At 36.7% G+C, this 12,293-nt stretch overlaps 1 protein-coding gene across 1 annotated transcript in view; it reads left to right on the top strand.

Moving 5' to 3' along the window:
• Positions 1 to 12,293, top strand: part of PDGFC (platelet derived growth factor C) — a 132,799-nt gene that overhangs the window by 91,954 nt on the left and 28,552 nt on the right. Inside the window, exon 3 of the mRNA XM_075709301.1 lies at positions 5,494 to 5,674. Coding sequence (XP_075565416.1) covers positions 5,494 to 5,674 — 181 coding nt within the window. The remainder of the gene's footprint in view (positions 1 to 5,493; positions 5,675 to 12,293) is intronic.

Below are 12,293 nucleotides of genomic sequence, written 5' to 3'. Positions count from 1 at the left end.
GGAAACTTGCTTTCTGTATCATATGATTGCTTTCTCTGCCACCTGGCTGGCAAGTGGAGTTATCAGTAACTAACTTGAATTGATGTGCACTGCTAGTGGTTTGTGATTTCAGGAACTTTGTACCTACTGGACTGAATGGGGGACTGGACTGAATGGGCCAATATTTTCCAGTCTGAGATTCATGTAGATTTTGTTGTCTGGCAACAAATACAAAACAATATGAAGTAAAGTAATGCATTTGAAAACCAAATAAATTAATTAAACAGCTGTTCTGAAGCTTGCAAACTTGAGTGGCAGGTGGTTGTACTAACTGGCCTGGCCATATTGTAGGGAAAAAAAAATACCAAAAGTAAGATTTCCCCTTACATAAACTGAAAAATAGTGCACAAGTACCTGCAGTTTTATTGTTGCCAGTTGTTTATTTTTTGTGTCATTTTGATTTTCATCTCATATGATGCGTCTTGTATCTCTGTGCCTTGGTCTTTGAGGAAAACTTACTTTAGTCTCAGTGAGAGGGGCAGTGTTGGTAACAGAAAAGAAGTTCTCCACCTATTGAATGAATGGTGCAGTACACTCTTCTTACAACTGTTGCTACATCTGTAGGTTTTGTAGTTTGCCTGAAATCCACTTTTATTTCTCTAATCCAGCATGCCGCTCTCTCCTCTTCTGCCTTCTTCCTTCTAGGGTTCCTCCCATATTCCCCCTGCCCTTTGTCATAAGCTTTGCATTCCCCTTGTCCTGTCACGCATTTTTGCTGCAGACTGTACAGCACGTTGACCTGTGGGGAATAACAAGGTTGGTTAAACAGATTGGGTCTGCCATTAGATACCATGGATTGGAGTGCCTCTGTCATGCTCCAGTGTTCCCTTTTCCACCCAGATAAACGTGAATCAGCTCATCAGAGCATTACTGGAGAGCTGGGTTTACTGAAGGAGGCCTCCAGAATTGACTGCGAGGCAGGCAAGCTTTGTAAAAAATGTCTTCAAGCTAAACATTTGGCCTTACTTTCCTCTGTATGTAAATATAGTATTTATTTCACAAAGAGCAATATGATTACTTACAGCTGTGATTTAAAAGTGATCTAAGAGGTGAAGACTATGTAAGGTGTAGCCAATACCCTCACAAGTTTTGTCTGTACAAATTACACAGTTCAGTCAAATGATGGAAACCCAAAATTTTGTTCCATAGGAAATTTAAATATTTCAGTAGCAAAAATGAAAATTATATCACATGGAGGTGGAAGAGGGCATTTTCTTTTAGAATTATGGTGTTCAAATTTTGTTTAGAAAAAGATCAAAATGATATTTTCACAATGAGAGATTTTAGTAATTTCCAATGTTTCCAAAATTGAAGCTGTCCAAATATAAACCATCTAAGTTCTATTCAATAACAGTTTGCCTGGTGAACTGCAAGGGGACCTTGAATGCTCTTGGTCTGCAGCTGAGGTACGTATTTTGGTGTGCTGTGCCAGCACCAGAAAAACCTTGGAATCCCATGTGCTTTAAAACAAGTTGGAACAGAAATATTACAGTCCCTGTCAAGAAGACGACAGGGATTGTTATCAACTTCCTATTTCTTCATTTAAAAATAAATAAATAAATGAATTGAAATGGCTTCTTATCAAAGGGGCAAGGAAAAATTTATTTCCCCTTTCATAAGCTGTTTTAATGGGTGTGCTAGATTTTTGTCTAGCACACATCTATATAGAGATGGAAAGGTCCAACATCACTGATATGACAGTGTTTTGCCTCATGGGTTTCTGCTTCTTACATTCATTGATATCTTTGTGGAATTCCAAAGGCAGAGGGAAGCCACAAAAAGGTCACAAAACTGCAAGCCAAGGTAAACAGCCTGTCAGAATATGTTTAGCAAATGACAGTGTAAACCACAGAAAAAATATATTCCCTTGGAAAATACATTTCCTGATTGGAAAGGCATTGAAGTTTAGAGTCGCTTACATCAACTTCCTTGCTCTTTTCCAATCAATTGTCTTTGTCTATGTTGTTAGTTCAATCCACTGCCGCAGGCACCTAGGCCATAGGGAAGAGGAATACATGCTCTGCAACAGGTATAAGAGAAGGCATTTTGGGCATCGTGACTAAAGGCAAAAGCATCTTTCATCCCAGGAAAGGCGACTGGACTACCTCTTTGTCATAAATTTTACTTAGTAACATTTGAATAATGTGTTGAACATAGATAGAGAACCAGAGCTTTTCTTTAGTCATCGTCAAGGAGGGTTGTGTTTTGTCCTTTGCACACTGCACAAAAAAGAAGGACTCTTTGTTTGGCTCAGCGTGCATTTTAACATTTTTTACTCCATTGCAGATGGAAAATAGCTTCTCAGTTCTTGGTTCTTTATCCTAGTTTTGTTGCATTTCAAGTACAAGCTTCTCTTGATGGAGAAATAATTTTGGATGGCTATGCTATTGTCCCCACTGCTCTTTAGCCCTGTGACGTGAAGTTGCAGAATTATGTAGTGCAACCTTGTAAATGCTAAAGCAACTGAACGACTTTGTTTTGTTACTTTCACAGCAAGTTCAGACTTCAGTCCAGATGTGCAATGTGAGCAATTTTAGTTGCACAGAAGATTCTTTCGGCAGGTTCTTGCAGCACATTCAGCCTAGATAACTGACAGGAATAAAGTTACTGGCGAAAAATGTCATTATGTCCAGGAAACATGAGAGGGACATTTTTCTGTTGATGTAGACAGAATTTCTAAAGATTACGCTTGCTGATGGCAAAATATCTATATTGTTCAGGCAGCTACACTTACATCTGCGTTCAGCAGTACGAAACCAATACTCATCTCATATATTTGCTTTTGAAAACAGAAATTTTTGTCTACGGCACCAGACTTGTTTGTTGAACATAAAGGAACAGAAATCCTCTACAGGTCCTGAGGGAGACGTTGCAGAAAGGGAGTAATTATTATAAACCATGCCGTATGTACTGTACTATGTTGTCATGAGAAAGTTACGTTCGATTGGCTTGTAGAATAGGTTTTAGTAAATCCCTTAAATAGTGATATTGGTAATTGTGCATACTTCAGTGCTGTACTAGTGAGTGCTATATAATGATCAGAGTGTTTCCAGACTGATCACTTGGAAACAAGTGGATTCCTGATGATCAGAATTGTATTAGGGTGGGGGAAGACTGATTGAGAAACGTCTCAGTCAAGGTAACACTGATAACACAGAGAAAAATCAGATTTTTTTTTTTTTTTTTAATTAGAAATGACAGCTTGTTTAGAAATACCACATACAAAGATCAAGGAGAAAATCATTGAATATAGAAGAAAAACCCCAACAAACAGAATTATCTGAATCTTTCATGTATATCAGAAAGCTGAATTTTATTTGGATTTTACAGAATAATTTTTTCCTCTCTATTTTACCTCTCAACTAATGGAATTAATTAGCATTTATTTTAAGGTCTAGGATTTAAACTGTGAAATTTGAGTTTCTCTCTTACTTCAGGAGTACCAGGAGACCAAGGGGTGCCATAGAAAGTATTCTGTAAGTTATGTAGAGGCAGTAACACCTATACTATGCCTGACCCCCAGATATCTTAAGCTTAAGTCAATAAAAATAATTCACTTTTTATGAATCTGAAAAGTAGATAATTATTTCATATTCTTAACTAAAAACATAAAGAAGGTTGTCTTCAGAAAGTTCATAAGCTGATCTAAAAAAAAAAAAAAATCAGCGCTCGAAATCAATTTGATAAAAGTGTTGAGCCCTGAAGTCTTACTACAATTAATGTACACATTGCCTTTGTAATACGTTGTATACCTGATCATAAAGTAAAAAAACACTGGTGGATCAGTTAAAGGAAGTAGTTAGTGTTTGGGGGGAAAAAAAGATGGTGATAAAGTAATTAGTAGCATAAGTTCAAAAAAGATTTAAAACTGTGGTACGTGGCAGTAATGGATTTTGAACATGGTTAATGAGCATATTCATTGCATTCATTTTTAATTAAGTGGAAAAAAATACCGGTCCTTTAAATGGAGATAATAAATGTGCAAGTCAGTCTTGCACAAACATGCAACACAAGAATTTATGGCCTGCTGTCTAACTAGGGAACTGGGAATCATTATAAAGATTAGCTTTAGTGAAAAAAAAAATCCAGAAAACGCTTTAGTAGAAAATGTTTATGAGGTAATAATTTTCACATTAAATATTGCTTAGCATATTTGGTAGAGTGTGTGTGCATGTTTTTTAAAATATGAGTATTTGCTATCATCAGAAGTAGGACTGTTTGTACCCTTGGAAAGGATTCAATGCTATTTACCAATTTAGTTTACGTGAGATGTATTTAGTGCATAACTACATATGTAAAAGAATATATAGAAATATCAGAAATCTTGAAACTTTCTCAGAGGTGTGTTATGCTTGCGCTTAGAACACAAGTTGTGGGTTAAAAGCAACACGATGATCTCGGAAAGCTGCAGCTGTGAACTTCCAAATGCTTGCGTGCTTTAATGGATGCTCTCTCGCCTTCCTGAGCCTCCGGGCCGTGCTGCTGCTGGGGCTCCGAGGGTTTCAAGCTGCAGCAGGGGAAACCCAGCTGAAATGCTTAGTGTTTATTCTGTCAGTGGGCAGCTGGGGAACTGACACGAAACAGCTTAAAGCACTGCAACCAGACATACCTTCTGGAGCAGTGGCTTTCAATGTTTTTATGACTTGGGAACCTCCTAAACATTTCCAGTGGAAGTGAGGACCTGTGTGTGGTGTAGTGAAGCTTATTGATGACAACTGAGCGGCGTTTCTTAGTTACCTTTCATGGATCTATTTGAAGTTGTTCACAGATCCCCAGGGATATCCAGACCACACGTTAAAAACCAGTGACACTAAATCAAACTTAATATGTTCCATTCTCTGAAAGCTCCCAACCCATATCTCTCTTGTCAGTATTACCGAAATATCAGGTTCTCTCTGACGTGCAGTACGGCTAGGTCTTTGCTCAACAAATGTCTCGTTGGGATATGCGTAAACTCAAAATATGCTTCCAAGTTTCCCTAAGCCACCTTAACCTTCAGGAGCTTATTCACCACTGGTATTACAGGAGGGCAAGTTTTCTGTACCAAAAAGCCCCTGAACTTTCACTGGTGACGTGCAGTATACTGCTAGTGATGTTGCACTACGAGTTACTGTGCCACACTTAGGCAATTTCAGTCTTTTTTTCTCTGACTTTATTCTGCCCTATCCCACATGTTGTAATTGCTTTCCATAAAAGGAGCAAACAAAACCATGCTCATGGGCCTTTTCAAAATGCTAACTCTGCTTTTATTTTTTTAACCTCACTGCATGATTTTATTATGTATTTAAGCCAGTAGCAACTTGGAAGCTAAGTTTAAAATAGCTGGCTTTGGTAGCATACTTTTAACATTTTAAAAAAAAAAATTGCAAACTGCAGGGTCAGTTTATTGATTGAAGCAGGAAGTTTATAGAAATTTTATCAGTAAATAAACATTTGATTTTCTTTTCTGTTCAGGTATGACTTTGTAGAAGTTGAAGAGCCTAGTGATGGCACTGTTTTAGGGCGCTGGTGTGGTTCCAGTAGTGTGCCAAGCAGACAAATCTCCAAAGGAAACCAGATCAGAATAAGATTTGTGTCTGATGAATATTTTCCTTCTGAACCTGGATTCTGCATCCATTATACACTTCTTATGCCAGTAAGTAACATGTTCTAGATTGGAATATTTCAGGAAAACAAAGTCTCTGAAGTGGTAGCTCAAAAGAATCTTCTAATAGCTTAGAATTAATTACTGTTTATTTCTTAATAATAATAATAATGAGCAATCTGTCTTCCAGAATTGTACATTTTATTTCTGTTTTTTAACTAACTGAGCGTTCTTGTGGTTCTTCTTGGATGGCTTTGGACTGGGAAGTTGTGGGCTCGGTTGTTTGTGTGGAAACTTCAATAAAGTGTTTGCATTCCTAATATAGTACTGTGAAAAAAAAAAAAAAAAATTTATAGCTTTGAGAAGAAGAAAAATCAGCATAAGAGTCAGCTGTGTGACATTGAAAGAACATTGGCAAGTTACAAAGAAGATTGAAGAAATTAATGTTTTAATTAGTCAACTGCTAGTAGACATACACAGCCAAATGATTATACCTAGTTCAAAACCAGAAAGGTTCTTATGCTTCTGGATTGTTTTATTACAGTGACAAAGCAGACAATGCATAATACTCATTTTCCACTGCATTTTCCCTGGAAACTGTAGTTTAGACTTCTCTTGTATGTTGCTTAATGCTTGTAAATCACAGGTATTAAGCAATAGTTACTGTCTGAAATGTGACTATTTTCACTATCAACAGATTTTTGTTTCCTTTTTTCACCAAATGAAAGATCTCTGATAGCAAAACAATGTTTTTAGGTTTGGTTGTTTTTTTTTTTTTTTTTTTAGGATAAGGTAATGTTCTGAAACAGACTGGAGCAGAACAGGGGTTGACTTGTTTTAGAATAGGTATTCCATATTTAAAGAGTAAGGAGTATTTTTGTTGAATTCCTCATAATTCACTTTGTGAATCTCCTAAGTAGTCTTGTGGTCTGTGGTATTTGGTTGGTGGAAAATATCTGCAAGCTGAATAAAAAATTGATCAAAAGAATCCATGTTGTAACCCCACTGACATGCGCTTCACTCAAAATGCACTTGGCTTGCTTATTGCTTTTGCCATTTTTGCCTCTTCTCCCCATTTGCAAAACTTCAGTTACTGAGAAGAAGCAAAGAACAATTCTGCATATCTTTTCAACAATACATAATCTTCTATGTAATACATTTAGCATACTGATGATGATGTCAGTGAAGTGTAGCTCTGTGTGTGTCTGTGTGTGTACATATATACATGTGTTATTTTCTGTTGTTTTCCTGTAAGTATTTTTAAATATTTAGGCCTAACTAAGAACTATTCCTAAAGTGATTAAAGCCTTGATCTGCATATTTGACTCTTTTGTGAGTTAGACCCTTTTGTTAGTAGAATAATATGACCTGATAATCATGAATTTTGAAATTAAATAAAATGTCAGTCAGTCTCCAAACCAACTTGAAATATGGCCAGGTTTCAACTTTCATACACCCAGGGGCAGAATGTAGTAAGTATGTTTACTTTTAGCAAATAGTAAAAGAAAATCTCTAAATAGATGTATTTGTGGGCTGATGCCAGATTTCATTGTTGCAGCTCTAGTATTACGTCCTACCTGCTACATACCTATCTGACTTATGTATAATCAAATTTCTGTGGAATGGATTAAACAAAAGTGCCTAAAAATACCAGAGTATATGTATAATTACCTTGGTGCCATGCCGTACAAATGGACTGAGTTTATTCCTTGACATCTGATGGGGAAAACTGGTTATAACATTTAAATTATCAACACTTGCAAAACAATTTTTTAATCTTCAAAATATTTACATCACTTATTCAATAGACAAAAGTACAAGCTGATGTTGCAGGATATATTTTTAGTTCCCCATTTGCTCCATCAACAAAGCTCATATAGTACAAGAAGTATACTACAAGCTGTTTTAGAAAGCAAGTGTGTTATCTCTCGCATATGTAACAGGCAAGAGCATCCCCCTTCATGTCACAGGGATTCAGAACTAGCCCCAAAATGTCCAGTATAACACCTGCTTATTGGTTTGTGAGGATTAATTTCCAAATCTCTCTTTAAAAGGGCTGTGATCTTTTTCATAAAAAATTCTGTCTTAATAAGCCATGCAAAATACAATTTCACATTTCAGACTGTGGAAAATGAAATCTATATTGCTGAGTTTCAGGATTGCTGCTTTTTGTACCTAAAGCAATTGAAAACTGATGCCAAAAAAACGTGCTTTTCTTTAAAACTATAATGCTATCTCATCCAACATTTCAAGAGAAACTAAAACTTACAGGCCCCCCCTCCCCTCGCACCTCCCCACAAAAAAGATGTCAGCTATAGGAATGAGTGTAAATTTAAAATAATTCTTGCAAAAACATAACTGATTCACTTAGTGATTCACTTCAATGAATTGGTCCTAAACAGTTAATTTTTTTTTCCTCATTTTTTGACAAGAGGGGGAGGGGGAGATGCCTGGTAGACTAGCAATGAGAGATTGTTTGGGGAGAAATGAAGCAAAACTGAAATAAAACAGTGCAAGCTTGTTTCTGTATTTGGAGGCCACACACAGAGAGGGGCACCGGACACATTTTCAGGTCTTTTAAAGAGCAAGAGAAATGGCTTTGTTTAAATCTGCTGTAATTTATCGTATATATATAATTTTACTTTGTATATTATATTTCAAACCAACTTTTCACATGATGAATAAGTAGGGAGAGGATGGCTATTGATCTGATTACTTTATTTCTAAGATTTAGTCACTCAAAAGGACTCGCAGCAGTGCCAATGTCAATAGATGCAACATCATTTTTTAGAAAGGTTTACCGTGGGATTGTAAGGCACCACATAAAAGCAGTGCATATATTGTGTACAAGCAGAATATTCCCCGAGAAAAACATGAAGCTCTTCTTTGGATTCTAGCTAATTACAGTTGAATTATTTGAATTTCTTCCGTTTTACATTGCGTACCCTGGGTACACCTAGAACTTTCTATAATTCTGGTTTAACTCCACTTTTATTTCCTCTGTTCTGTAGTGGCAAGTTAATTCTGTCTGGAATACCGTGGAAGGAAGTATTGAGAAAGCTTATGCTTAGTAAGAAAATGTAGTTTGTGTTATTTCAAAATTATTATGCTACTTTCAGCACAGCTGTTACTCTTAGTCACCCTTTTCATGCTCTGCCCTGTCACTTCATCTGTGCTTACTGGTGAGCTGCTTTATTCACTAAGGGCTGCTTAGCGGTTGTTCTGCATTTTGACTGTTCAGCTATGCATTTATTAAAAGTCATGTTTTCGGCAGCACTATACCACCTCCTAGAACTTTATTGTAAAAACATTCCATATTTCATTTCTTTTCCCCTTCTTCTCACTTGCCCTCAGTTACAGCTCTAATCCATATACTAGCCACATGCAATTGGAGGAAACTTTATAAACTCTTATAATATATGTTTGGGCTTCAGTCTTCCTAGTGACTTGTTTACTTTAAATTATGTCAGTTACAAGTTTGGCAGGGGAAACGTGTTGTAGTAAAGTCCATTGTTACTTGGGGAGTGGGTGAATGGGATACTTGATGCCTGAGGTGCCATTAAGGAATGCATGACTGATTGCCAAAGTAGTTATTAATTATTCAGGGCACTCAGAACAAAGCAGCTCCAGATAAAGTTGAAGCTGGGGGTGACTGTATTCCCCTTCTTTTTTGGCATATGGTAGCATGCCATTTGTCATCAAAGATCATGCCAAAGATCTTTGCAAAGAACAAACTTAACCTTCTTCTATGCAAGTGAAGATGAAGAGGAAAATCCAAGAAGCTGCTTAAAGACTGACCTAGTTTAAAAGTGACTTGGCAGGTGTTTTGTGATTTTTGGTACAGTACCTGTATAGCTACCTGGATTTCAGTCCAAGAGTTTGTTGGTTTTTTTCTTTTGATGCAGAGATGCTGTTAGTAGTACTCCAGCTATTAACAGTAACGAAGATTAAATTTAATACTGTGCAGGTAATCTGTTTGGGGCTATCTAATAATTGTTCCTTTATTTCATCCAAATTGGCTAAGCTATGCTAATTTAGGGTTGAGCATATTAATTTTGTTTGTGGAACCTTCTTAATTGAAAAAGGCAAATAAAATTTAAATACTAATAGGAAAAGTGCACACTAATAGAACAGAGAAAAGAAAGCTCTTACCTAGCATTCCCTTCCTTTTAAAAGTCCACAGATTTCACAGATATCAGGTATGTATCTTACATGCCAGTACCAATGCCCAAGAGAGGCTTAACTTTGGCTGCAATAATTGAAAATCCATCCAGAAGCATCGTAAAAGACATTATTGATCTCCTAAACAAAGGTTTTTCTACACTGTCTTAAGAGGCAATCAAAAGATTTTGGAAATAGTACTATTTCAGGGTTGTTTAAGCCAAGGTGGTATGAAGCAGCAGGAGAGCTTACAAGTGTTATTTAGCACTTTGAAGTGCTAAATGAAGTGAAAAAAGACTGTGAAAATCCTTCTTATGATGGGAAGGACTCTAAAACAAAACCTCTGTGTTCAGAGTTTTCACCGATTAGGTATAGTGAAACCTAAGCCCAGATAAATCAACAAACTCCTGAAGATGCTCCAGCATGCAAATTCAATCATTCAATATATTTTTTTTTTTTTTGTCTGGCAAAAATTCATTGTAAATCAGAGAGGTTTTTGGACTAATTCTTTCCTTGGAGATTTAATTTGGCATTAAATTTGTGCTTGAGGTCTAAAGAGAAATTCCTTTTAAATTTCTTAAATGAGACATTCTGTATCACCCCATGACGTGGTTTAACCCCTGCCAGCAACTAAGCACCACACAGCTGCTTGCTCACTCCCCGCCCCTGGTGGGATCGGGGAGAGAATCAGAAGGGTAAATGTGAGAAATCTCATGGGTTGAGATAAAGTAAAGCAAAAGCTGCGCACGCAATCAAAGCAAGACAAGGAATTCCTTCACTACTTCCCATCTGCAGACAGGTATTCAGCCATCTCCAGGGCTCCATCACAAGTAATGGTTACTTGGGAAGACAAAATCTTGTAACTCCGAACATCTCCCTCTTCTTCCTTCTTCCAACAGCTTTTTATATGCTGAGCATGACGTCATATGTCATGGAATATCCCTTTGGTCAGTTGGGGTCAGCTGTCCCAGCTGTGTCCCCTCCCAACTTCTTGGGCACCCCAGCCCACTTGCTGGTGGGGTGGTGTGAGAGGCAGAAAAGTCCTTGACTGTGTAAGCACTGCTCAGCAATAACAAAAACATCTCTGTATTATCAACACTGTTTTCTGCACAAATCCAAAACACAGCGCCCTACTAGCTACTATAAAGAAAATTAACTCTACCCCAGCCAAAACCAGCACACCCCAAAATACATAGATAGGAATGACATGCTTCACTTTAATCAAAAAACTACAAAAAGTACAAAACTGAGGATGACTATTATCCATGGGACTACAATGAGAGGGAAAAAAAACCTTTGAAGCAGAAGGAACCTCTGAGGATATTTCTTAATCAAATCATAAGGTCTTGTTTTCCTGTGACCATATCTCATTCTGTCACATGGACATCATCAAAAATTTAAAAATCTGTGTATGTGAATAAGATTTGCAGAGAGATAGGGTTACAAATTAATCCAGCAAAATTGTTCTAGCAAAACTGTGGGCCTGCACAGAAGTCCATGGAAGTGTGTCCTTGACCTGCACAGCCTGAGATGTCGGTGTGAATTTTCTGAGACTCTAAAAGGAAGAGAGACATTTTTAATATAATTAGTTGTCATTTAGGTCTTAATAGGAATGAATATGCTTATATGATAGCAAGTTTTGTACTCTGAAGGACTAGGTTCCTCTCCCTCTGGCCAAATTTGAATGTAGTTTCTTTTGTAGTATATGTAGTATATACCATTTCCTTTGCATTTTTCTGTAATGTTAGGTTTACAGTGGCTCAGGCTGAAAAGAATCAGAAATAGTTTAATTGACTATTTATAGGACAAATTAATTTTGTTTTCTTGGACAGACTTTTTTTTAAAAAAAAAATTCATTCTATATTTGACTAAGATTTAAATTCATTGATTTTGGAATTTTATTGTGTATCCCACCCAGTTTCACTGTGGCAAAAGATGTAAAAATTCAGCTGATTTTCTTATTTCTAAATAAGTAACAATGATTTTAAAATTAAATGCAATTATGTTACCACACCTCAAATGTCATGCTTCGTTTTTTTCTATTCAACAACTTCAGTAGAATTTCTTCCTGAAAATTTCAGGAGTGTGCAACAAGTAACATAACTGATTCTGGTTATGGAGCATTCACATAAGTCTTAAAATCTGTATTTTTGAAAGACAGTATTGAGGGGAAATCAAAAGAAACAAGGTGGAGAAGAGCTTGTGAAAACTGCTCTCCTTTTAGTTGTCAATAGCACAAGTTAGATCACTCTGGCAACGTGTTTCAAGCAGAAATTATTGCCCTAAACAAGAGGTGGGGTGCTGTAACTGTCAAGAAAAAGCGGGCAGCCCTTTTTGCTCCTTTCCCCAAATTGTGTCTTTGAACACATATTAACCCTCTCCTCCCACATGAAAGCAGATAGTAGGATGATTCAGTGCAAACAATGTTTAACTTCTTTAAATGTCCTAAAAGGTGAAAAAACTTAGAGAACAGATCAGAAAAGTATTTCAAATACATGATATAATCTCT

The sequence above is a fragment of the Pelecanus crispus genome, chromosome 4 (genome assembly GCF_030463565.1).
Source record: "Pelecanus crispus isolate bPelCri1 chromosome 4, bPelCri1.pri, whole genome shotgun sequence".
Taxonomy (NCBI): domain Eukaryota; kingdom Metazoa; phylum Chordata; class Aves; order Pelecaniformes; family Pelecanidae; genus Pelecanus; species Pelecanus crispus.
This window is presented reverse-complemented; position numbering and strand designations above follow the sequence as displayed.